The sequence below is a fragment of the Ambystoma mexicanum genome, chromosome 5p, assembly GCF_040938575.1.
Source record: "Ambystoma mexicanum isolate Mex_15411 chromosome 5p, UKY_AmexF1_1, whole genome shotgun sequence".
In the NCBI taxonomy this organism is placed as follows: Eukaryota; Metazoa; Chordata; class Amphibia; order Caudata; family Ambystomatidae; genus Ambystoma; species Ambystoma mexicanum.
Window position 1 is genome coordinate 1025689660 of NC_090930.1, and position 27764 is coordinate 1025717423.

The following is a 27764-nucleotide window of genomic DNA, read 5'->3' on the forward strand; positions in this document are numbered from 1 at the left end:
GTTTTGGCCGTGCAGCAAGATATGACAACATTGGGCAGAGAGAGCACAGCCCCTGGCATGGGTGGGCATAACGCTAGACGTGGCATCTCCCTCGGTTTGCTTGCTGGCAACTTTGGACGCCCGCAGCATGCAAGACATGTTAGTAAGCTGAGAGATCTGGCATACATCTTGGTGAAGCGCATGATTGCAATGGGCTGGAAGGCACATAGGGGGCCAGGGGTAAACCAGTGGGGGTAAAATGAACAGGAGCAGAAACCTCAGCGTGGCGAGAGGCAGCCCGCCAGAGCCAAGAGCAACACAATGAGGACCTAGAGGCCTGGAAGCAGTTGGGGCAGGAATTAATGGCTGTAGTGCACCCGGCAGCCCATACAGTGATGAGTTACCCTGAATAGTTGGCGGACTAAAGACATGAGAGTGGTGCAATACAGCTGGTGCATAGGAGGAGAGTAAGTGATCATAGAGGCTGGGGGAACGAGGTTCAGAGGTGGGGAGGTGGGAGGGGAATTTCAGCCGGCGCAAAGGATGGTTCATAGAAATGTAAACATATTTAAACCTGTAAAGTTATGTTGTGTGTATTAAAATAATACTCCATAGGGTCTCATGTGTTTTTACTATGTGTGTGCAGTAACACAGGGGGGTCATAGTGACACCCCACCATAGACTCCATACCCTGGGACTGACTACTGTCTCCCAGGGCATGTAAAGTCACCATTGGCTTTACTAGTCCCAAATTATTAACAGAAACCAGTGCAAACCATCATATTGTGGATGTACTGGTCGGGGCAATTCGATTGCCCCGGGGTCTGTTAGTCGAGGAGGCACGTCTCCGTCCCCCCTGATCGAGTTTTGGCTGGTGGCAGTGAAAACTACTTTTTATATTCGACCGCAAATATTTCCCTATGGGATTTTCCCATTGTTCGAGGCTACCAACTTTATTTAATTCTCATAGCCTCGAACATACTGCCGGTTTATTAATTATTATTAATTCGCCGGTTGGTATTTTTTGCCAAGACTCGATTCTAAAATGGCGTTTGTGTTCTCTTCTGTGACTCCAACCCAAGTCGAGCCCTTTGTTCCACTTTTTGGCGGGCTTCTCCACAGAAGCCTCCAAAAGTGGTGCCACTCTGTCTGGGTACCACAGGGGATGTGGGAGGGGGTTTAGGCACCCTGGACTGAGTTACCTTGGTAACTCAAGTCGCACTCCTGTGTGATTGGCCCAAGTGGTGAGCCGGCCGGCTCACCACTTAGCATGTTTGACTGACAGCTAGGCTGAGTGAATGGGGGTATGCTGCATAAAAGCAGGGCTTTGGGGACTGGAACTTCAGAAGTCGCCACAGGACCTGAGAATCCGATGAGGGAGAAGCTGAGCCGACCTACCACAACAACACCACCGGTGGAGCCCTGCAGAACCGACTCACCACTTCCCGACGACAGAGGATCTCCCGGCTGGAGAGGCGTCTTCCCCTGACTGGTGGGCACAACCAGTTTACCTTTCTTTCTTCGCACCCCAGACCGGTTTGTAGTCGAACTGCCCGTGCCAAGCACCCCGGCGGCCGGATAGCCACTCACCACTGAACCGCAAATCAACAGACCGCTCCTTGTACCTGAGAAACTACGCGGCTGGTTTCTTCCCTGGCAGTGCAACAGACTCCTGTCTTCCTCCACGACGAGATCCCCTCTTCCCCCAGACGAAGCACCAATTTGCATCTGCTGCCAGGAACAACTGCCCCCGCTGGAGTGTTCTCACCACTTTAAGGTACCGTGTCCGCCAGGCCTCCCTTTCTAAAGATTGCTACAATGTAATAATAACTCCTTAACCTTCTGGACTGGGCTGGCCGCCTTGACCCTCTAACTGGTCCCCTTTCGTTGGTCCAACTCCTTTTTGAACCATTACAAGACTTTTGTGCACTGCAACCGTGTGACCTTGGACACATTGCGTTTCGATCCTCTTAAAGTGGATCCGGCCTACTGACTCTGAATTCACGGTTTTACTTTGCCTTCCTCTCTTATGTTCTTGTAAAAGTGTTGGGATCTGTTTCAACTTGTTCTCTGCTTTTCTCTCCCTTTTTAAAACAAACTGTTAGAGTGCCATCTACGTTAAGCGCTCACCGCTGTCTGAAAATAAGTGGGGCTTTACTTAAGACTTGTCTAATATTCTTTTAAGGGAGTGTATATCTTTTAGTGACCGTGTTTTTGAATTGCTTACTATTAGTGCCTTTGTGTTTTTCTAGATGTGGTTTTAAATAAATAATTATATCTCTTTTACACCAAACCCTGGTCAGTGTTTACTTGTTCTATTGTTGTCTCTTGACCTATTGTGAATATTCTGTATACTGCCTAACTCTTCTTGAGGGAAGTCTGACTGCTCAGCCACACCTACCAAGTAAATCTGTGTGGTACAGACTGCTACCAAGTGGGTTTACTGCCAAACACCTGTAGTCTTAAATCTTTTGCAGTGGTCCCAGAGGGAACTGCACAGGTTTCTGCCTAACAATCTGGAGGGCCAAAGGTTGCAAATCCCTGTCCTAATAAGAGAGTCCATGTAGATTGCAGAATAGGCTTGCATTCCACTGCATACCCGACCTTAATACATTCTTCTGTCATATTGTTTGCATTACAAGTAGAACAAGCCTGTTGATGGAAGTTCTGTACACCGCCATCCTTTCACAAATGTAGCGATACCACGCATTTCGCTTGGCAATGCCAACAATCTTTGTCCATTGTATAAGTCATAATGGGTTATTAGTGCACTGAAAATGCTCCAGTTTGGTAGTACAGTATAATATTGGGAATTATTAGTTCAGAGATTGTCAATGAGAGGGACGGACCCACATGTATCTTCTATCCTTGAATTGCCATCATCCCAGTGAAAAATGCATATACGCCTCGCATGTTCTGAAAGGCTAATGGAGTTGGTTATGCAGAGCATCAAGACATAATTTCTCAACGTCTGAAAATCCTATCTAACCTGCAATAACACTGGTGTCTGTGTCGGAATTATGAGCATGCCCTCTTGCAGGGGTCTGCAACCTTTGGCTCACCAGATATTTTGGACTACAACTCCCATCAGCCGTAGCTAGCATAGTTAGTTGTGAGGGACAGGGGCGTAGGAGACGCATACAATCTGGGAGGGACAGGGGACATCTTGGGGACTTTGCTTTATTTATTTATTGTGTTTTTAGTCAAAGATGTCGACTTTTCACAAAATTAGAATTAAAATAGCAGTACGTATTAATTACAAATATCACTGTATAAGACGAGAGAAAAAAAGAAAAGAAAACAGAAGAAAATTAAACGAAGCAGCAGCAAAGAACATGTCTTTGTATGTTGCATTTCTGGATTTTTCATCTGACTATGAGCTCATGGTAAGAGAGAGGAAATAACAATTACTTCCAGTGGGCCACAGCTAGGACGCCAGCTTGTTTAGAGGCAGATCACCTGTGAGTGGGCTCCTGCCAAATAAAGGAGTTGAAGCCTTTTCTACCAACTGCAAGTTGCTACTTTTTTTGTGTGGGGCAAGGAGACGTGTGTGTCTCTTGGAATGGAAAGATGGGAGTTTTAAAGAAAGAGGAAATCTTGTTTGTACTTCTGAGTAAACCCTGTTATTGTCCAAGGTTTCCCCCCGGCTCACCTGAGGTCTCTTCTTGTGGCGTTCCGCGGAGGACTCCTTCTCCCGGCCGGACCGGGACTTGTATAAGTGCGCGCGAGTCGAGTCTGACTCCAGCGCGAGCATTCAAATTTCCAGGAAGTCGCGTGTTCCAGGAGGTCCAGGAAGAGGATCGAAGAAAGGTAAGAGATACTGGAAACAGGGGAAAAGGGAAGAAGGAATAAGGGAGTTGGCCAGGAACTTGGAAGGGTAACGCCGAGCAGCACACACACGTCGAGACACTACCTAGAGATAGCATTGAGACGCACAGAGGCGCGGGGGCGTGGCCCATTTATAGAACGTGCCATGTCCGATGTACAGGCTAGTACGGAACACAGCACCGGGCACGGCCATGTTGGAAGTATCAAGAAGCACACTCTCCGTCTGGACCAGGACCAGGAAGACCAGAAGGGGCTATGTCCATGGTTCATGACAGCATGCCTCCTCCGAAACCCCGTCTCACCAGGCTTGCCAGGGTGTATGAGATGGAATCTTCTCAGCAATCGAGGGGTGTTTAGGTTGGATAGTGGTTCCCATGTTCTCTCGCTAGGAGGATAGCCTTTCCACTCGACCAGGTATTGAAGCCGACCCCGTTTGTACCTGGAGTCACATATTCTGGATACTTCATATTCCAACTGATTGTCCACAATCACAAGACTGGGTCTGCCGGTTTTCCGGGTGGAGTGGATATAGGGTTTGAGTAGAGAAGTGTGAAAAACTGGATGTATACTCTTCCAGGAGTCTGGTAGCTTGAGCCGATAAGAAACAGGATTGATGATTTATTTTATGGAAAATGGACCATAATATCGGGGGGCTAACTTGTTAGGGCGTAGATGTCGTGCTAATAGTTTAGAGGACAACCAGACCTGGTCACCAATAGAATAGGAGGGTGCTGGTCGTCTTTTGGAATCAGCATATCGCTTAGTGCGAATCTGGGCCTTTCCCAATTGTTCCTTGGCTTCCTTGTGGATGTTGAGGAGAGTTTCAATCCAGGAATCAAGTGAAGGTACTGGAGTTGGATGTGGTAGAACTGAAGGTAACACGGGGGGATGAAAACCTTGACTGCAATAGAAGGGGCTAAGGTTGATCGCTGAGTGATCTGAATTGTTATAGGCAAATTCTGCCAAGTGTATAAGGAGGGACCAATCATCCTGTACCTTAGTTGCGAAACAACGAAGATATTGCTCCAGGGTTTGATTAACACGTTCTGTGGCCCCGTTGGTCTGTGGGTGATATCCAGATGAAAGAGTGCGTTGAATCCCTAGAACATGGCAGAGATGTTTCCAGAATTGTGAAATATATTGCGGTCCTCTGTCCGATATGATCTTGGAAGGGAGTCCATGAAGACGGAAAATGTGTTCTAGGAAAATTCCTGCGAGCTCTGAAGAGGAAGGAAGTTTATAGAGAGGCGTGAAATGTGCCATATGAGTAAACAAGTCTATGGTTACCATGATGGTCATGTAACCCCGGGAAGGTGGTAATTCCACGATGAAGTCTGTAGCTATACATTCCCATGGTCTTGTTGGCAGTGTAGGTTGCAATAGAAGGCCCGCCGGTCTCTTATTGTCGTGCTTATTCTGACTGCAGACAGTACAGGTCTTGATGTACTCTTGTACCTTGCATTTCATTTCCGGCCACCAAAACTGTCTTTGTATAAGACGGAGCGTGTTGGTTACACCACGATGTCCAGAATGAAAAGTATCATGGCATTTTATGTTGAAGTTTCGGTGTGGGAATGACCAAGGCATTGTCCTTGAATAAGTATCCTTCTTTGATTCTTAAGTTCCAGGTATTCTTCCTAGAGACGTCCTTCCAGAGGTCAGAGGACTGGGTTTTGGCTCGAATCTCTTCCAAGAGGTTGATCGCTTGAGCTATAAAGATTGTGTTGGGAAACATTGTAGGATAGGTCCTATCTTCAGTGGTTAAATAGTCAGGACGTCGCGACAAGGCATCCGCAATCACGTTTTGTGATCCAGGAACATGAGTGATTTGGAATTGGTACTGGGCGAAGAAGTAGGCCCAACGCGCCTGACGATTGTTCCTGCACTCCATAGATTGGAGAGTTTGTAGATTTCGATGATCCGTATGGACCTGGACTGGATATCTAGCACCCAGGAGTAAATGTCGCCATTCTGTGAAGGCTTGGCGGATTGCCAACAGCTCCTTTTCCAGGACGGAGTAATGGGTTTCGCTGGTTGTTAGGGTTCTAGAGAGGTAAGCCACTGGGTGGTCCATCTTGTCCTCAAGCACCTGTTTCAAGACTGCTCCTATGTCATGGTTGGAGGCATCCGTTTCCACTATGAAAGGGCGATCTAAGTCAGGCTGAGCCAGGATGGGGGCTTGCGTGAATCTTGTCTTCAAGCGTTGAAAAGCTTTCTCTTGCGAGGAAGACCAGATGAAGGGAACATCCTTCTTCAGCAGAGCAACAATCGGTTGGACGAGCTCAGAAAAGGTAGGAATGAACTTTCGATAAGTTAGCAAGTCCCAAGAAAGACTGAACCTGTTTCACCGATGTAGGAGCAGGCCAGGCCAGTATGGCCTTTACCTTTTGAAGGGTACATTCCAACTCCTTCTGGGCTGAGGATGAATCCAAGGTAATGAACTGAAGTCACGTGAAAAAGACATTTCTCAGGTTTGACCAAGAGCTTCTTTTCACGAGCCGTTCTAGTACCGCCATGACATGTTCTTCATGTTTCAAGGGATCCTTGGAATAAATCAAAATGTCATCCAGATAGACAATGACAAAGAGAAAAAGCATGTCAGAAAACACCCTATCCATGAAACGTTAAAAAACTGCAGGGGCATTAGCTAATCCAAAGGGCATGACTAGATATTCAAAGTGACCAAAGGGCGTTCTAAAGGCGGTCTTCCATTCGTCCCCTTCCCGGATACGGATTAAGTGATAGGCACCCCGGAGGTCCAACTTCGTGAATATTACGGCGCCTCTGACAGCTTCCAGGATATCTGAAATCAGAGGCAGAGGGTACCGATCTTTGAGGGTGCATTGATTTAGACCACGGTAGTCGAGGCAGGGTCTGAGTTCCTTGGAATCCTTCTTAGGAACGAAGAACAATGAGGCACCCTCTGGAGATTTTGAGGGTCTTATGGTGCCATTTTCCAAATTGATGTCCAGGTATTCTCGGAGGGCCTTTTTCTCAGGTTCTGAAAGGATACTGCCAAAGGGAATTACTGCCGAGGGATCTGTCTCAATGGCACAATCTTCGGGTCTGTGAGGGGGTAAAGCCTGGACTATGGCAGTCGAAAAGACATCAGTATATCCTTGGTAGACCTCTGGGACTTGTACAATGATGGAAACCATGAGTGAGGTTTTTGCTCTCCTGAATGTTCAATAGCTGGTGTTAAGGAGAGATCCAGGGATAAACAGTGGGACATACAAAACTCAGAGCCCAGAAACAATGACCCTGCTGTCCAATTAATGTACGGATTATGTCTTTGAAGCCAGGGCATACCCAGAACCATTGGGTAGTGGGCTGATTTGATGATGTCGATTGTAATCTGCTCTTGGTGGTGGTTTATGGAGAGACGGACCTCTTTTGTCTGTAGGGTTATGGGTCCTGAAGAGAGAGGTCTCCCATCAATTGCTTCTACTGCCTGTTTAATGTTCCGTGACTCATATGGTATTTTATGTCTGATAACCCAGTCTTGATCAATGAAAATTCCCATAGCTCCACAGTCCACCAGGGCCAGTATGGGATAGGTCTTGTGCTTGGAGGGCGATAGAAAGGCATGTAGCACCACCAGGTTATTCTGTCCAGGAGAGTTCAAGGATGTGATTGATGTGGAGCAGACATCTTTCTCCCGAAACCTCGCTCCATCTAGGGCCGGGAGCTGGCGTTTCCGGAACGCCGTGGAGGGGCTAAAGGAGATTCTCTAACGAGATGCTTGTCTGAGGCACAATACATACACAGGCCGGTGTGAATTCTTCTCATCCTTTCTTGTGGAGTAATTGGCCCACGAAAGGCGCCTATTTGCATTGGTTCGGAGTCGTTATCAGGGGTTGAGGCAGGATCGGATTTCACAGTCGACTCCGGAGGGGTTAGTTGAAAGGCAGTCTTAGCCTTTTTCCTTTCAGCCCTTCTTTCCTGGATACGAAAGTCTATTTGTAAGGCTAGATCTACCAAAGCCTGAAACGAACTGGGGCGAGCCACTCTGGCTAATTCATCCTTGATATCGTCATTTAGACCCCTGCGAAATAAGGTGAAACTCGCTTCAGGGCCCCAATCAGCCTCCTTTACCAGCTGTTTGAATCTGGTAACGAACGTTAGCATATCCTGGGATCCTTGCCAAAAATCAAGTAGGCGTTCCTGGGCGCTGAATATTTGTTCGGGGCGGTCATACATAGACTTGAGCGCCTGGATAAATGCATCATAATCGTCCAGGAGGACGTCTCCAGAGTTCACTAGGGGAGTGGCCCAAGATAACGCATTCCCTGTAAGATGGGAGATTATGAAGCCCACCTTGGCCCTGGAAGTTGAAAAATAATAGGGCTTGAATGTAAAATGCACCAAGCAGGAATCCAGAAATCCACGTGAGGATTTTGGCGAGCCATCGTGTTTGTCTACCACTCCACCTAGTATCGCGCTTTCCTTATTGGCAGAGTCACGTGACAGCACTAATTGTTTCAAGGCTGCGTTCTCTGCCTTTAAGTTCTGTACCTCGGTTGTTAGCTCCTGCATGCCGCGCATGAGGTCCTGGACCGCTTTCTCCATGGCGGTATCAGTGTTGATTGTTTGGCGTCTCAATCTGTCAAAGGTTTCCCCCCCCGGCTCACCTGAGTTCTCTTCTTGTGGCGTTCCGCGGAGGACTCCTTCTCCCGGCTGGACCGGGACTTGTATAAGTGCGTGCGAGTCGAGTCTGACTCCAGGGCGAGCGTTCAAAGTTCCAGGAAGTCGCGTGTTCCAGGACTTCCAGGAAGAGGATCGAAGAAAGGTAAGAGATACTGGAAACAGGGAAAAAGGGAAGAAGGAATAAGGGAGTTGGCCAGGAACTTGGAAGGGTAACGCCGAGCAGCACACACACGTCGAGACACTACCTAGAGATAGCGTTGAGACGCGCGGGGGCGTGGCCCATTTATAGAACGTGCCGTGTCTGACGTACAGGCTAGTACGGAACACGGCACTGGGCACGGCCATGTTGGAAGTATCAAGGAGCACACTCTCCGTCTGGACCAGGACCAGGAAGACCAGAAGGGGCTATGTCCATGGTTCATGACAGTTATGGGAGTAGAAGGACCAGGTGTGTGATGTTGCTGCTTTTACTGGTCGAGGGTACAGCAAAGAAGGAGGATGAGCGATCGCCAGCCCACCCCCTTATAAGCACTCCCCAGGTCCGCAGCCAGATGTGTCGGACCCACGGTATGCCTAGTAGGTGGGGTGTATGTGAACCCAGGTGGGTGGCCAGAGGGGCAGCCCGCTATGTGGGCAGCCCCTGTAGCGCCCCTGCGAGGGCCGGGCCAGCCTCTCACGATGAGTCTAGTCCCTCTTATTCCATCTCATGCTGGCTTCAGAGCCTAGCCTTTCTTTGCCTTTGTTATTCTGAATGCAGAGCTGGACTCTGTTCCTTTCTCGTTTAACATTTGCTGCAAAGCCTGATCTATTTGATTCTCTCATATGTTACCAGGAGGGCAGAGCATGGGTCCTCTGCCCTGTTGCATTATTCAAAGAGCCCTTCTGGCCTTTCTTTGCCCCTCCCTTGTCTCGCTGCTTGCTTGCTTAATACATACCTCCTTGCTTGAACACTCAACATATTCTCCTTAACACAGCAATGGCAGCTGCAGTCTGTGTTAATTTCTATTTGTTCTGTGTCTTGAATTGGCCTCTTATTTCCGCTTTTCTGTCTGCAGGGGAAAGGCATTTGCCAGTCACGGCCATGATGGTTCTACCTGGCCATAAGAGGGCAACGGCTAGCCAATATTGGAAAAACATGGCATATTATGCCAGAGGCTGGCAACTGCCTTCCTAATGCCTACACAAGAGACACAACTCTTGCCTTTGTTTCTAACAGAAATTCAGTGGATGAAGAAACGCAAGAACACACACATTGCTTATAAATGAAGGGGATGATGTCACACCTGGTTAAGACATTTTGATCATGCCAGGAGCTCATTTCCAGCTGCAATTAAGCGATTACCTTTTAGACTTCTGGATTTAAATAACGTTAGTATCACCTGGAAAGCACAGAGGTTGCTCAACAGGGATCCTGGAGCACAAGGGCCTACTCGTGGGCATGGATGATTGGAGGGAATTCTTGCCCTGGTTTGGAGCCTGGCCCCTACAGCCATGATGGGGGAGGGGCCTATTACTTTTGGTTGTACGTACCCTTTGAGGGAGGGCAGACATTGCCCCCTGCTTTAGCCCACTAACAGCTCTGCTTTGCAACTTTATCACACATACCTGTCAGGTGGCATGTAAACCAATGCTACTAATGTGATCAGCCTCAGAAGTCTGGAATCCTTTGCCACATCAACTAGGGTACAGGCTTGCTACCTGTGACTTACCCATGTCTGAGTCAGCATCTGTCGCCCTGTGGGGAAGACACACAGAAAGAGCAGGGCACAGTGCCCTTGTGGGTTTTTCACACTTTTTCCTCGGGGTGGGCACAAGTTACTCCTCAGAGAAAGTGGCACATGCTGGGCAACATTCTCCCACTTTGACAATGTCACCCAAAGAGCAAAATTGGCCATTTGAAATACCTCTGTCGACTTATTATTGCGCAATTCACACTGATGGGTTTAAGCACCTGCTTAACGCCAGATGGCAATTAAGGGAATTTGCCAACGCACTTAAGAAGCACAGGACACCCTCTTACCAGCGACATGCCATGCTCACTCATTCGGATCACGAATTGGTATTTATCTGGGGTCATGGTAAATGTATTTATTTATTACATGTGTAGCATCACGCAAAACCCCCAAGCATCAAGGCGCAAAGTAAACTGCATGGAGTGGACCACTTCCATTGGTGCACGTTTTTACTTTTCCGCCACAAAATGAAAGATTTAAGCGTAAAAGGCAGGTGAAATCACATTGCTTTTCCACTTTAGGAGTGTGAATAACTCACGCAATTAGCGATTGCTGGCGGAATTGACAAGGGCTTCCTCTGGACTCCGCCCGCTTTTACCAGGTTTAATTTCCAAGCAGATCCCAGGAGAATCCCTTTCCTTATTTCCAGCATGAGAATACATGCTGGCAGTAAGGCTGCATTTGTCTGGTGGAGCGGGTCCTTGTGTGTCCCCTCGGCTCCCAAACTCCACCCAGAAAATGTATGAAAATCTGGCCAATTAGAAAAAGCAACAGTAATAGTGTTTTCCACCACTTTTTCTGAACCAATTCACCTGGAAAATGCTGTTTTGCATCGGAAACTGAATGCATTCACTCAGACTATTATCCCACTGGAAGATTAAGCCAGGTGCTGAACACAGGTGTTACATATTCCTGTGCACAATCTGCATTTGGAGAATTAACGAACTGAGCTACCTTACAAATTATATCTCCTCTGGGGTCACCAGTGTTTTAGGCTTTTCCCTTTGTGCCCAGGTAGGTTCACCCACACATGTGAGGTACCGTTTATGTCGGGTCACCTGTGGGAACGCGGGAAGGTAGGACATGTGGTGTTGGCAGCGTGTTTCAGTGGGTGGCAAGAGGGAAATGTCTGGAAATTTTAGTTTTTTTCACCAAATTTCAGAATTTGCCGGGGATTGTGGGTAATACATTCTGGGACGATTTGCGCAAGTCAGACCTCTGTGGATTCCCACGGGTGTCCTCTTTTTGGAAATGCATGGGGTTCCCTGTTTTCCTTGGTGGCTTCGACACCCAAGGCCCAAATCTGTATGTTGTCCATATGATAAAAATCTGCTCTGCCGAAAGGCTTGGGGTTACCAGTGGGTTAGCCTTTTCTCTTTGCGCCCAGGTAGGTGCACCCACACATGTGAGGTACCATTTTCGTCGGGACACCTCAGGGAATGCAGGATGGTAGGACATGTGTTGTTGGCAGCGTGTTTCAGTGGGTGGCCAGAGTGAAATGTCTGAAAATTGTGTTTTTTCCACCAAATTTCAGAGCCACCCCCTTGCAAAAATCCCTGGTGGCTAGTGGTCCCACCCGCACCCACCCAAAACTATGTTTAAAAAAACACTTTTTTTTTTGTTTGCCCCCCCCTTCCCTGTGGGCAGATGATCACCCATCTGCCCCCAGTGTATTGCCCCTATGCTTTGGAGGTCAGGGGGGAGAGGGAGGCGTACATAGTAAGCAGCCCCTACCTACTTCAAAAACAGATCCCTTCATGACACACCATTCACATATTCTGGGGGGGGATAAATGACATTACATCCCCCCACTTAAAATTGTGGGGGGGGGGGGATTTGTCCCCCCTGTCTCCTCCATGTCCTACGCCCATGGTGAGGGATCATGGTATGTTATGTCAAAGGTTCTTGTACAGTGCACTGTTGCAACCTGCGTGGTTTCTTGGCACTCTGGTGGACCTGTAAAGCAAGGGGGGGTAGGATAAGTTAGTACGACAAAGCGGGAGAAAAGAGCAAGAGAGCTGTGAGGTGCTGTTAGCAGCTTCAGTTCGGTTTACACCGTTCACTGAGCATAGGTATGTTTTTCAGTTGGTAGCCACCATGTGCTGTTGGGCGAAGCTATGTGTGGTTAATTTCGTTATTGTGCTGTAGAGGTATGGTTGTTTTTAGTTCAGGGTTTGAGAGGTGCATGCAGAAGAATTTTTTTTTTTCTTTTTTTTTTTTTTTTTAGTAGGGTTGGTTAGTGGCAGTACCCTATCCTACCACCCTCTGTTTTGATTGCCTTTGGCACATATCCCTTCCCCTGGCAAATCTTCACAGTTCTACCTAAATGTGGCACATGGCTAACCTTCACAATTCTTCTACCTAAATGTGACTTCTCCGTAATCTTCATAAATCTATGTAAATATCACACATGGCTAATCTTCACAATTCTATTGGGATGTGATGCATAGATACTCTTCACAGATCTATCCAAATGAGACGCATTGCTAATCTTCCCACTATATCGATTGTAACACGTGTCCTGCCCCCAAAATACATTTGGGGGCAACACATTTATTTTCCTGCAAAAGCATCAAAATCCTGGATTACGTCTGCCCCCTAGTATACATAGTGTGAGATGGCTGAGTTTCTGGAGCACAGTAATTGTTATGCTTCCCGCTGGTATCGCCTTAGGATGGCTAATTACAGGGCCTGCCAACGTTCAACACAAATAAGCTATGGTGTGGAACACAATGACTAACTATGGGGCACAGCACAGTTATATCTTGAAGTGCTTCAGGGTAATACGACAAGGCTATACCAACATTTTGGGTGTGAAGTATGGCTACTGTACATAATTAAGGCTCCATCTACAGTATAGATATTTTACACACTTGGACTGAGTGCCAAAATGGCTACCTTACACAGTTAGGCTAGATAATAGGTAATCAGAGTCGTGGGGTTTTTCTGGAGTAGAGTAATGGCTGTACTCCTCACCCACACTTCTTATCCGTCGCCGTAGGATGTCTGTGTCAGGTGTCCCAGGCAAACACTAGGTGGAGCTGCTTCTTCGGGAGCTGCCCTTTGCCTCTGGCTGCCTGGGCAAGACTGCCCTGGGAGGACAGGTGAAGGAGGGTGTTTCCTAGTCATGTGACCAAGGACACAGTCCAATCAGAGGGAGGGAAACGCAGGCTGGGGCCTATTATTTAACTGCAAGCCAGGGAAAACTAGAGACAATGGACAGGCACATTGACTCCCTCTGCCCATTGCTATCAAGATGGGAAGAGAGAGGAAAAAGAAACAGAAACAAAGGACTACACCCCAAGGCAGTCCTCTTTAGAAGTTGAACCAGCAGGGAAAAAATCATCATGGGAGTGATACTCCAAAATATCTGGGGAACAGGAGGTTGACCAATGCTTTACTACAGCACACAAGATTGTCACATTTGTACCACAGTGCTAATGATGTTGTAATGTGAAGTCTGGCTTTGATAAGGCTAACGTTTGTGTACTACAAGAGGTTTTGGTGTACATTTAGATCTGCTTAACCGCTGCTGATTTGGGAGCTCTGGAAACTGAAGAGAAGAATCATTACAATGTGCAAATCACCAAGCAGTTCTGTATGTCATGTGTAGGATTGTCATCATCACTGTTGGCACAGATTTGCATGGAGTTTTATACTACACTTTTTCACAGAGGGCACCCTATGTCTGTAGATTGACACACCACACACTGCACGCTGAAAGCAGCAGCTAGGAATTGTGTGTCGTGATTATTCCTGTTCTTTTTCTTTTCATATGGAAATGTTAACTCCTTTCTTCTGTCCTTTGATCTCTTCTAGGAATGAGTGATACAGTCAAGGAGAGGTTCTCCACAGTGTTCTCAATCGTGGGAATGTTTTCGTCACATGCTGTTGGAAGTCTGAGTGTGTTCTTTTGTGCAGAAATCACTCCGACAGTGATTAGGTGAGATTCTTTAAATAGCATAAAATATGGGGTGACGGGGAGGGGGACGGGGGGCGGGAGTGGATGCTCTTCCCCTTTCCCGGTAGCCTGGTTTTACTCTTGAGATTGGCTCTCCCTAGAAATGGATTTATTATTTATTTTGAGGATTTAATGAGCGTGGAGCTCGCTTCGAGAAGCCGCGCAATGCTGTACATGATTGAGCTAATAGGAACACAGGTAAGGGGACGAACACCTCCTCACACCCTTTCCAACGTAAGGCAACATTGCATGATCTCGTGTACACCATCCATCCCCATCCTGAAAACAGCGGTGGAAATGGACAGCAAAAGGTTCCTAAAACAATGCATGCAGATCTTTTGGAACTCTGACTCTGTTACTGCCAAGCTGCTAGATCTCTTGTGATCGGGCGGATTGTAAAAATGGCAACGTGCAGTAACAACAATGGACATATGCAGTCATTCTTGGAAAAAATATGCTCAGCGCATAACGAGGGCCAAAGTGTTGTAGAACACCACAAATACAGTTCCCCAGCCATGGTAACTGTGCCTCGGATCTTCGTCAAAGGACATGCACCCGGGACGCTGCATCCAGGGTCTGCATTCCTGGGGCATTAACTGGACATGCTGCAAGCCCAGCACTCTCCGGTCATAACCAAAGGCCAATTTCTGAAGGCACTTGTGAAAGGGTCACCACAGCGAAGGGACATTCCTGATGCCTCAGGCACAATGCCCACTGGGAATGCCGGTGGGCACTGCAGGAAAGGATGGGTCACTGTGTCCGGGTGAAGGCCATATACGGAACTCTGCACTTGCCGAGCGTAGCCGCAGGACATGCCCTGCTGGGCTGTCGGCTCGAGGCACTAGGCCTGGAACACAATGCGCTGCAGAGACTACGGCCAGGGTTAATGGTCAGTCCATTATTTATAAATGCACGGCACGCTTTCTTAAAGGTAATATTTGGTTATCTACTAGGAACCGATGGTACTCAAAGCTCATTTTTAAAAACACCTCGAAATACACAGAAAAAACCTCAGTCGACGATGATGTGATTAGGGTCAAACCTAAAAAGCACTGAAATTCACCAGATATGGTTATCAATGCAAGCACATTTGGCTTCCCCGAGACCCAGCACGAACAGCTCTTTACTTCGAAAGTGATCCCAGAGAAGGCATATAGGTTTCTGTCACAGAGCCCAACACGCGATACCCCCACTAAAAAAATCGCAAGTGTTTGCAAAGTTAACACACAGCAAGCAACATATCGGTGATGCAGGAACTTAATTCTAGGATATGACCGCACACTCATGATGCGTGTGTGCGTTTTTAATGATAAATGAGAACACCATTTTTAGCAGACACGTCGTGTCCTAGCAAATACAGAGACAAAGCAAATGGAATATGTTTAGCAATAATGGAAGAGTAGCCACACTGTTTGTTGCAACAGCCTGCAGCCCAAATTAATGGTCCTCAGGCAGAGCCCGGGCCTTTAATGCGGCCTGCTGCATGTAAGGGTAATGTGATTAGCATTCTCGAGCAGCGGGAGGGAGCATGGACCTCGGGGGCATTTTCTTTCACAAAAAGAAGCTTGTGATCAAACGGGTTATGTTGCAAGGAAAGTTGCCCTATTGAAAATGGCAACAGTGGGGAAAAAACTAAGAGCTGAAAAAAGTACCCCTTTTCTATTTCTAAAGTGGCCAAAAGATTTTAGACTAGGAAGCGACGGTAAAGGAACAGTGAGTAAGGAGGCACCAAACAAAGAGACAATTGAAAGGTTAATTTGTCAGGGCAGGCAGAAGGCGCAGGAGACAGCCACCAACTGCTCGATTGGAACATGGGCTTGTATCTGCAATGCAGATACACAAGGCGATCGTAATGACGCACAACAGCCCAGGCAGGTTGACGATTTGCACCCAGGCCTGAGCCATAGGTGATTCCACAGCAAGGGTAAGGAATCTTAAACTCCATTCGCCGCCCACCTACCCCAACAATGCCATCTTTACACTCAACCTCCACACCATGCATCCCTTCCCACCTAACTTCTGCAGCCCATCATGGCAGCGTCCTAGCCACCACCTTCTCTTTCTGGGAGGGTTGAATGTAAAGTGTCTTCAAGAACTTTGTGTCAGCCATCAACCGGTAAGCTGGTTCAGGTGGATGTCGGGACCTGGAGTAGCGTTCTCTCCCACTAGGGTAGCTCTGGAATTTGCCAGGACAGCAGCCTGGCGATATAACAAGAGGCAGATGTGTACGCTCCCTGCATCTTGACCCGGAAGTTCTGCACCGCTCCTGTCCTCACACACGGGCCTTAGGGCGAAAAGGAACATGGAAAAACTGCACCATAAGATGTAGGTAGCATGGGAAGCAAACATAATGAGATGTGACCCCCTTGCGCGATTAGGACGCGGTCACACAGGGTTACATGTTCCCCAGGCGGTAAACCTTGAAATAAAGACTGGGACAAGAGGGGTCGTTTTAAAGTGTATATTCAATAAGTGCATGCGTTTCACCGTACTTACCTTGCAGAGGAGATGCGGAATTACTTGGGTGGGGACAGGTCTTGGGAGAGAGAACAGGACATGGACAGAAATCGTTAGAAATGTCAGTCATAAAACAGGAGCAGCAGGAAGAGCAGCTGGTGGAGGTTCCAGGTGAGTGGGTCGCCACAGGCAAAGATGTGGCCTGTGATGGAATTGGGATGGACCTGGGGCCAGTCTGGGTGGCGGGGGAGGTCAGTAGGACCCTTCTGGGCCAAAAACCCCATAAACGTTGGGCTCTAACTCAGAGGTGTCCTCCAGAATTGAGGGTGGCCATAGGCAAGTAAGGGAGTCCTGCTTTGCCAGCCACCTAAGGGCTTCGCCTGTGTAAACTTTGAGGGTGAGGTGGGAAGGATGCACAGGAATGGTTGGGGAGGGTCGCATTAGGCTTAGCGCTATGATGATAAAGTGTGTTTATATGCAATGATAATAGCTAGATTAATGATTCTTCTAATAGAATGCCCTGTTGCAGAAAACATACCCCCGGGTCTTGTAATTATTGTGATGTGAGCGCATTGCTAGGAACTCAGATGGTAAGCTGTCCCATGATTAAGGGTTTAACCCCTTTTACTTTGGAGGTTGCCTAGCCTTCCTCCTTTCCACCTCGTCTGGGGAGTGGGGCTGGTTCCAGTGGTCAGCCCCTCTCTTGCCTGGTGGACAAGGATCTGTACCAGCAGGCCAAGGCCAAAACACCTGGGCTTCTCACGAGCAGTCCTATTAGTAAATAATGGTCGCACCTTTTCCACTGCTTCAAAGTGATGGAGCAGCAGTGCAGAGACAGTCAATAACCCTTGTTCTAGGTTGCCACAGCTGAGGGATCAACAGACAAATGGAAACCCATATACAAGGTCACTTTTCCTCTTATTTTGTGCCAACATTGGGATTAGATTTTAACTGAGGCCCTCAGATATGTTTTGGGTTTCACAAATCGTTTCTTGGTTGTCGGAATTACTTGTTGGTCGACCTGGCCTAATCCCATCTAGTACCCTTAGGCCTGCGGATGGCGGTCGGTCAAATGCGCAGTAAACTACACCCCGGAGGTAATCAAACTTTCCTGCTGGCAGGAAGTAGCCTTGCCTTGCGAGACAATAAAATCTGTGTTTGCAGTCTTTGGCCTCTCCCCCACTAAATGATCTTTCTTAGGGCTGTGGTTCTGGTGATTGTATCTACCTCCCTCCGTTACTCTTTCCATCTTGCTTCCTTCTCTTACCTCTGATCTCCTCTTCTCCCTCTTACCTAATCTTCTCTCCTATCTCTTGCTCCTTTACTCCTCTTCATTCTCTTCCTCTGTTCTCTCACTTCCTCCCCTTCTCCTCCTCTCCTCAGTTTGTCCTCTTGCTACTCTTTGCCTCCTCTCCAGTTTACCTCTTCCTCCTCTTTGCTAGCCACTCTCTTCTTCCACTCTCATCGTCCTCTCTCAAACTCTCCACTTCCTCTACTCTGGACGCCTTCGTTCACCTTCTTGCCACGCTTTCTCCCCTAACCTTCTTCTCTCCTCATCTCCTCTCCTCTTTTGATCCTCTACCTCTCCGCCTCCATGTCACTCTGCCATGCTCAACTCTGCACTTTCCATTATGCCAGCCGCTCCATACTCCCCTCACACCTATGCTGTGGTTCTCCTTTATATTGGAACAGGACCTAGATCTGGGCTAGTGGGTGTGAGATGTCAGCTGTGTGTGTATGGTTATTGGGTCTGTCAATTAGCTAAGTGAGGAGCTAACTAAATACCATGTTCTCATCTGGTCAGCATCACAAATGGACCGCCCCGTGATCCTGATGCTTGAGGTAGTGAAGCGACGGTCCTTTATTTTGTTTCCTGTGAGCAGCACTGGTCATTGGGCAAAATGTTCCCGAATCCAGTATCCAGCAAAAAATGTCTCCCAGGTCTGCGAAAACTACTTGTGCCCATTAATGTAAGTGATCTGCTTTTGTTGCCTGAATAGGATTCGAACACAGGTCTTCTGGACCCTAGTCCAGTGACTTAGCCCTAGACAAGTGGAACGTCTGGTTGCAACACTTGTGAATAGTCCTGTCAGGATTGTACTCTTGAGAAAATATTGACGTAAAGCTTGTAAAGATGTGCACCTTTTCTCATTTACTTGCAGCATTATAGGACACATTCCTAGTTTAATGTATTGATTACCATCCGGAAATGTAATTTTTTTTTTTTACGTGGAAGAGAGTGTTCTGAGATAAAATCTCCTGAATTTCCCCTCCCCTAACCACTTAGCCGCCTCCTAATCCATGTAATCCCCCACATCCATGGCTGCTGGGATCCCACAGTTAATAATTTCCATTTCCAGCACTGCCTGTGAGCCTATTTCCTGCAGGCTGAGACTGGTATCCCAGCTGCAGTGTCTCCCGTTCCCGATCCACATCCTGATACCTGCAGGGCCTGGGGCATTATATTTGTTAAGCGTGCACAACGTATGCCCATAACATCTTCCCTTATAATCCTAAAGTTTGAGGATTCCCAGGGATGAGAATCTGTAAGCAGCCGCTTCCTCTGGTGGTCCACAGTAGTTCCTTACACATTTCTTGGGTAACATCCAAGGTCTATGATGATAGAGGAGGCCCTACATAAGAGGTTAGGGATGGCGATGGGGGAGCCAGGAAGATCAAATACTGCCATAGAGGCCTGCATCACACAGCGGATGGAGTCCCCCTGCCCCTTGTCCACCCTTCTTCCATCCCCTTGCCTATCAAAGTGGCATGGCAGAGTTTGAAATTGCTGGGAGCTATTTAGTTCCTGGATATAGCTTGGGAGAACCTGCTTCGCTCGACACCCTGTACTGGGGAAACCCCCGGCCGGCCCATAGAGCCGAGGTTTGCTCCGGAGTACTTTAAGACAAGATAGCTGCACCTTTGAGATGGATGGGGGTGGAGATTTATTACTCCAACACCAATCATAAGGACAACTCAATGGTTTGGCAAAAGGAGTCGTTTGATGACAAGTACAAAAAACGGGGAGTCATGGAAATCAGAAGTGATGCGATAGTCGGTCTTCCTTCAACTCCAATGAACTTCATACAAACAGTAACATTTATACTCAAAACTCGTCATAATTGACGTGTAACACTCAAGTTAATATGCATTTCTATTGGTTAGGAAAAGTTAACTTATAGGTACTATATCTGTATATGATAACGGAGTGAGGGGATTGGATAAACACTATCAGGTGGACGTCCAAGCCCTCCCTTCAAATGTGACTATTGTAGATGTCACTAAGAATATGACGTCCCATTGGTTCTGCTATCTATAGGACCCTAGATTATTTGGCCCATTGTGATTGGGTTGGTATCAACCCCATGCATACATTTCCACTTTACTTGGCAGCACGCAGAACGGTCAGCCAGGTGCAGGGTGTCCCTTGATTCACCCTGCCTTTCTTCAATCAATCATTACTTTAGTGGCTATGTGTCAATTGGTTCACTCTGGTTGGCCTCGAAACTGCATCTTCTTGTCTCAAAAAGTTCTGATATCTCTGTCTGGGCGGATGCCAAGCGTAGGTGTGAACCCGTGCTCCTTCTCGCTCGGATGGTCACGTGCTACCCACACCGTGAATTTGCAGAGTTTCTCTCAATTTGTGAATTTAATTCTTATTCGGCTGGCCACCTGCCTACGCCTCCTTATCTCGACCTTCCAAAGACAGAATATTCTGTTAAGTTTCAATTATGTGAAGCTACTGTTCGTTCCTTCTATTGATCTGACCTTGGCTCTTCCTGGCGCAAGTTGCATCTACTGAGTTTCGCTTCAGCCGTCTCTTCTCATTTAGCTGCAATACAAATCTTGTCCTGTTTCAACTCTAGTAACCTGAGTTGATTCTGCTTTTTGTGTAAAGTGGACTCGCACTTATAATACTGTGCTTCGTTTTGAGGTAGATTATGTATAATGGCACTTGCTGCTCTATTCTTCTACTTAGCATAGCAAGCCGCACTGTTTTCTTAGCTTTCTTGTGGTTGCAAGCATATGTACAGGCGTTAGCTGGTTGAATGTCTTCATCCTGCTTACAGCATAAGCTTCTTTATATTTCAACATCGTTCTCTTCTTCTAGGTTCACGATATCCTTATTCATGGTATTTCGACTCTTTGTGTCGTTCTTGGGTCGTATAACTTCTATTTGCGAGTCCGTCCGGACCTTCCTGACTTCACCAATCGTCTTCCATCAAGGCCTTTTTGGTTTCTTCCAGGATGGTACTTGGGCAATCTTCATTTCGTCTTATTTGCTGGTAGGGTTTTCTAAATGGATACCTTACTGTCCATGGTTTACTGGATATTGGTACTTCAACAGGTGTTGTTCTTCTGATAGGCACTGGGCAGAGCCCTACTGCGGCTCTCTGCTGGTTTATTTGCTCATCATATGTCACATATTTTGGTGTGAACATTCCTGGTACTTCAAAATGGGTGATTGGAGTGTAGGCTTTATTTGGGACCTCCTGCACACTCCCCCCTCTGGGCGATTCGTTGATCACTTTCCCTTCCTCCTTTGGATTCATCTTACTTGGTTCCTCTGTATTCATCTTCACTTCATTGTCTGGGTTTATTCCTTCTTCATCTTCTGGGTCTGTACATGACGGTTTGAAGAAGTGTCTTTTTGGAGTCCACATTTTTATTACTCCCTTTAGGTTTCCCGCTGTCCTTACATGTTCGTCTTTATTCCATGTGGTTAGTTGACATTGTCCATTTAGGCTGCAGTAAATCCATCTTCCCACATAATTTCTGCGCTTCCTGGGATAAAGAAACTTTGTACCTTCTGGTGCATGCCTGCTAGCCTTCACAAAGTCTCTTATTTCTTCATCAGTCAGATCTCTGGGCTTCCATCCTGGCTTGACAACAATCATGATCTTCATCCCTATTGCTTTCTTCGCAGTTTTCTGGCACTGCGATATTATTATCTTGATAACGCAAAATCCTAGTCTATTAGTTGTCTCCTTGCAGAGAGTTTCTCCGAGTTGGCTTTTGTTTTCTCAAGAGTTTCTGATATGACTGCTTCTGTTGGTTTCTCTCTTAACTCTTCTTGTTTTCTCACATCTTCTGTGAAGTTTTTTATGGCGGGCATTCTCTTCTTTTCTGCTCCTTTGGTTTGTGGTTCTGTATTCATTGACACTAGGCCTTTTCCGCCTACATTCAGTGTTTGCGTGCATGTAGTTGTCAGTGATTTTACTTCATTCATTCCATGCTGACCCAGTCTGCGGCTTTCCTTTTCGTTTGTTACCACAAGTGTGTGTGTATTATTGCTTATCACATCCATTTCAAGTTCATTCTACTCCACCAACAGATCTTCTAGGGACTAGAATAACTATATATGGTCTGGGGGCTTTTGTGGGTTTCATGCGTACATCATTAGGTGGGTGTATTGAAATTGGAACGCTTTGTGCACCAATAAAGAATGCAGTTCTGATCTTTAATGACAATAAAATAATGATGAATATGACACATAGGTACATTATGGTTCTATACGTTAGGCGGCAGCATTTTCTTCCAGAGAAGCAGGGGTGCCTCTCTTCTTGTGGGAGGACCAGGTTGCTGCTCTGGACCCCCATCTTGATCATTCGCCATATGTCAGTGTGTTAGTCCCTCACCCAATATAGTCCTTCGAGTTCTGTGTTAGTGTCAGGTGCTCAACAAGTGTCCCCCCTCTTGTGAGTGACAAATGTTCTCTTATTTCAGGATACAGTTACTTTGCTAGACTATGGGAAAAATCGAATAAAACAACACGTCAGTGAGTCCCTTTACTATGCATGTTCAAAGTAAGTAAGCTCCCAATCCACTCCTCAAATTTGCTTCAGTCCTGAGGACATATTGTACTATGATCAGTATGAAGAAATAGGGAAGAATAACAACAAATATAACAAGTGAAGTTCTTGACACTGCTTCCTCGATCTGTCCCTCGGCGGAAGGCTTTTTAGAATCTCCTCAGATAGCTCCTCTGATGGTTTGAAAGTTCCACTTGAAGGACGATTCCATGCAGGAGCATTCCCATCTGTGTGACATTAGCTGGATCTCTGATGAATGTGAGGACGTCAACATCGATAGGTCTCCCCACTAGCTCTCGAAAGTCAGTGAATAGATAAAAAAGGGCATTGTGTGCCAATCTTCTGTCTTCTGGTGATAGGGACATCTGTCCTGTCTTGCTGGGTTCAGAATTATGTTTTTTTCCTTGATGTAAACAATGTCTGCACTGTTCGGTCGCGTGGAGTGCAACTAGAATTACGATCATATTTAAAAGATGGCTTAAATGTTCAGTGTTTGCTGGGTTTCTAAGAAACGTAAGTGTCTGTCGTTCTTCTGATAAGAGTTGGACAGTCTTCGATTATGCGAAAGAACAGTGGGTTGATAAGCTCATCTATTTCCGCCTGTGTTGGGAACATTTGATTCTTTCTCACTGTACTCCGGGAGTAGGATTAGTTGTTCGGCAATGATAGTGAGGAGTTGTCTTATTGTCTTTTCATTTTCAGGATCTTGTAAAAAGTCTGTGACACTGGTGTGTCTCCCTACCAATGACGGGTATGATCTTAGCATTAGATCAAAATAGGTGACTAGGTCCTTTGTGATGTCTCTACTGTGGGACACATATGTGATTCCGAATAGGGTCGTGGTGTGGAATGAGTCAGGAAACTGTATTTGCTTCCAATGTAAGTGTCCTCGGTCAAAATTTGGCATATACTTTTCTCATCAAGGCTTAAGTGTGCCTCAGTCCAAAGTTCGAATCAGCAGATAATGTTGTGGCTTATACGCGCAATTTTCATCTTCACCCTGCAACTAGGATGACCAGAGTGTCCGTTTTTATTTCCTTATCCCCTTTTTTCGTAGAGGAAGTGTCCAATTTAAGCCACAATTTTGCAAAAGGTTCTTTGTCTTGCTGGTCATGCGTCCTTCTTCCTCGTCATGGATCTCGTCTGCACGTGCTATGGTTCTTCCCCATCGCTCGTCGCTTCCTCTCATTGGGGTGCAGGCAGGGGGCTTTCTCCGATGTAGGGTTTGATATCACTGAGAAAAATCCAAGCTCTCCTGCCTCGTAGCTTCACTGCCGATGGAGTGCAGTCCTCCATTATAACAGGACCGTTGAATCTTGGCTCGTCCCACTTTTTCCTTGTGTGGTTCTTCACAAGGACGGCTTCTCCAGGGAAGATGTGTGGAACACGTAGACCTTGAACCTAGTCTGTTGCAGTGTCTCCTTCTGTGTTCTGTGCTGCGCTGAACCCTTTTCAACATCGCTGCAGCTGGTCTGAAATTACAGTAAGGCAAGATGTCATGCAGTTCAGATAATTTTGCATTTCAGACCCTAAAACCTCTCCTGTTGACTGGGCATCACATCTAGCTCTATCTCGGGTGGGAGTTCTCATTCTTCTTCCCGTGGCTATCTAATGTGGCGTAAGATGATGGTCGGAGCCTAGTTGGTTCCGAAGTGCATACAGTGCCAGTGGAAGGCAGTGCAACCATCCCTTCTTTAGAGTAAGCTTCAACTTGGCTATCCTCTCTTTTAACAACCCGTTGAGCTTCTCACAGATCCCACAGACTCCATTACCTTGAGAATGATACGCTGACGAGAACTTGTGCTTTATACCAAGCAGCAAGCTAATCTGCTAAAATACTGAATTAACAAAGTGAGGGCCATTATCTGATCTCATTACTTCGCATACCCCCCACCGTGGGCACACTTCACTCACTAAGAATTTGGCCGCACTGGGTGTGTACATGGACCTGCCACTATCCATCTAGAGAATGGACACGCCACAACAATTAAGTATCTGTACCCATTACATACTTGAATCATGTCGACGTAGTCGACATGCAAGTGCTGAAAAGGTCCATTTGGCCTTGGGATGACTCCTCTCATTACCTTTAATGTGTGCCCAGCTGTGAATTGCTGGCAGATTATGCAGTTCACCATAAAGAATGCAACATGCTCCGCTAAATTCGGTATGAACCAGTCTTCTGCAAGCGTTGCTGCTAGATTCTCTTTTGTCATGTGCGCCGGGTAATGTAACTGCTCAGCGCTATCTTTAATAGGGCTACAGGCATTACTGGTGTCATGATCTCTGCTTCCAAAAGGTCAGGGTTTTCCCAACTCCCTTGGAAGCAGATCCATAACCCAGGTTCCGAGTGCCAACCAGTCCCAATTGGAACCTTTTGGACCCAGTCCTGGCGCCAGTGGCACCAGGCTCATAAATATGCCCAGTCCCAGCGCTGGAAGCGCCGGGCTCATAATGCTTGGGTGGACTTACCTTCAGCAGACCATGCTGCTTACTTGCCTGCCAGTTGAGCCTCTGATCCTCTTCTGTTTGGAACTACTTTTCCTGTTGGGTGGGGCTGGAGCCACTCCCTAGATTCAGAACACTGGAACTCTTCTGGAAGGCAGGAACTCTTTTCTTACCAGGAACTCTTTTCTTACTTAGGCGTGGCTGTGGAAGGAGACACCTAAGCACTACAGGAGGCTATTTAAACCACACCCGGTGGATGAATCTTGCTTTGCGTTATTCTGCAACCTCTGCAGCAGAACGCTCATCGTGTCTTCTGCATCCGGTCCTGGGCCTAAGGAAAAAGGCTTACCATCCTGAATCCAGTCTTCAGCAACACCTATAAAGACAAGAAAGAACAGGTTAGCATTCCGGCATCTGAAAGGCAAAGGCTTACCATCCTGAATCCAGTCTTCAGCAACACCTATAAAGACAAGAAAGAACAGGTTAGCATTCCGGCATCTGAAAGGCAAAGGCTTACCTACTCTTCGTACGCTCCGGAGGCCTTCGGCGCTGCATCCTGCATCTGAAAGACAAAACAAGGTGCGTTTAAAGACATTGGGGAACTTTAATACTCACGTGCCATTACTCCTTTCCACATCTACTCGTACCTGCAAAATAAAAAGACAGTTAGAGCGCATAGTGAAGCAGGCAACAAGCGCTTACTTACGTGCTTCCAGGCGCTTCTATTCATCACACGGGCTCCATCTTCAACTCACTTCAGCCCGTCATCCGCCATCGCCGGAACCCTGCAAAACAAGAGACATCATTACTAAAGACTTTAAAGACATTTGAATGACTCGAAACTTACCGTTCGTGCAGTAAACGACGGACAGCAGTCCTCTGAAGTCAAGAGGCCTGCGCTACCTATCCAGTGAAGAAACTGGTTACAGCACCCTGCCCCGAGGCAGATGGAGAGCTCGGCATTCACTTACCTAAGGTGAGAGCGTTAACCTTTGGGGGTCTACAGGAGAGGAGAAGAGGAAAGAGATAGGGACACCCCAATAACCCCAGTTCATTAACCCCATATTTTCTATCTGCAGACATCTTACTCTACACGTCAGGCATACAGTGCACAGAGGTCCAGCCCAAAGAGCCAACCGGGTGCTACACATCACCTTTGAAGATACGGTAGTCGGCCAGTCAAGACCGGCGCCTCTGCGAGAATCAGGTGAGCGTTACAACTGGTTTACCAGTGCTGTCTTGTCGCCACAAGCTGTCAGAGGGGTTTAAAGAACACCCTTGACAATTCCACAGGTTCTTCTCTTCCTGTGGTGCCTCCCCTTGGAGTTCCATTAGCTGCGTTTGCCCAAGACTGTTATAGGCTTCAGGTGTCATTCGTGCAACCATCATTCTCTCATTGGTATGGGTGACTTCCACTTCTACAATCGTCTCACTTTTGGATGCCATACGCTTGGCTTCCGTGTCTGCTGCTTGATTTCCGCGTGAGATAAAATCTGTCCCTTTCATGTGGGCAGAGCATTTCACCACCGCTATGCCCACTGGGAGCTGTAGTGCCTTAATCAGCCTGTCACATAAGGCCACGTTCTGCACTGGCGTGCCATCTGCTTGGAGGTAGCCCCTCCTTTTCCAGCACGTAAGTCCTGCGTGCACTATTGACGTTACATAGGTGGAGTCACTGTACACCATTACTTCCTGGTCTGCATGATTCTCAATGGCGAGTATCAACGCCAACCTGTGCTGAATAATGAGCTGGTATTCGTGCACTAAGAAGCACTCAAAATTCTCCATTTGCTGTATTTTGCATTACAGCAACGCCTGTATATCTTTGTCTGTCACTTTGATCGATCCTCAAAGACCCATCAATAAAGACGATCTCTCCTTCTGCCAAGGCATTTTCTTTTACCCTGGCGATTTCATCATAGAAGTCTTCATAATTTGCACAGTCATGTATCGGCTCTCCTTCAGTGACTGGCTCTTCTATAAACGTAGCTGGGTTTACTATTTTACATCAGACTATTTTAATCGATGGGTTTGGTATGATCACTTCATAAGCAGAAGCTCTTTGAGATGTCAGTGTGCCCTTTGGTTTCTCTAGAATGGCAAATAGCGAGTGCTTGACATACAACCTCATTGAGCATCCCATCACAATGGTTGTAGCCTTCTCTATGACGAACGCTGCGGCAGCTAAACTTTGTTCGCAAGGAAAATGACCTCTCATTACTGGGTCCAGATTCCCACTGTAGTATGCCAGGGGCTTGTACCCCAATGTGGTTCTCTGTGTGAGTACTGCCGTCATAACGCTGCCATTCGTGTGTGAAAACAGGTAGAATTCCTCTGCATAATTGGGAATCCCGAGAACAGGTGCTGTGCAAATAGCTCTTTTGAGTTCTGCAAACCCTTTTTCCATGGTCTCAGACCATTCAATCTTTTCTTTCGTTACTTGGGCCTTCTTTAGGGCCTGAAGTAAAGGCTTAGTATAGGAGCTGTAGTCAAAGACCCATGCCCTAACATAGTTGCATAGGCCTAGAAAACTCTGCATCCGCTTTATCGTGTGAGGCTTAGCCGTGTGCAGTATGGCTTCAGCCATTTCTGGGGTCACTTTCTTTCCTTCATGTGAGATCAGCTGGTCTATGTACAGCACTTCTTGTTGACAATATTGTAACTTTTCCTTGTCAACCTTATATCCTTTCTCAGCCAGTATAGTCAATAGCTGAACAGAATCGTGCCTGCATTGCTCTTTTGTTGTGCTGCAGATTAAGATGTCATCCACGTACTGCCAGACGACACTTCTCAATGCAATATTGCTTAAGTCCATCCTCGTGCTTTTCAGACGCATTTGTCTGAACGTGAATGACGTTAGATCTTCGGAATCACGGTGCAACGGGATTGAGAAAAATG

At 46.9% G+C, this 27764-nt stretch overlaps 1 protein-coding gene across 1 annotated transcript in view; it reads left to right on the plus strand.

The window, feature by feature from the left end:
• SLC22A23 (solute carrier family 22 member 23) overlaps positions 1-27764 on the plus strand; it is an 857723-nt gene that overhangs the window by 790955 nt on the left and 39004 nt on the right. Inside the window, exon 9 of the mRNA XM_069613506.1 lies at positions 14007-14130. Coding sequence (XP_069469607.1) covers positions 14007-14130 — 124 coding nt within the window. The remainder of the gene's footprint in view (positions 1-14006; positions 14131-27764) is intronic.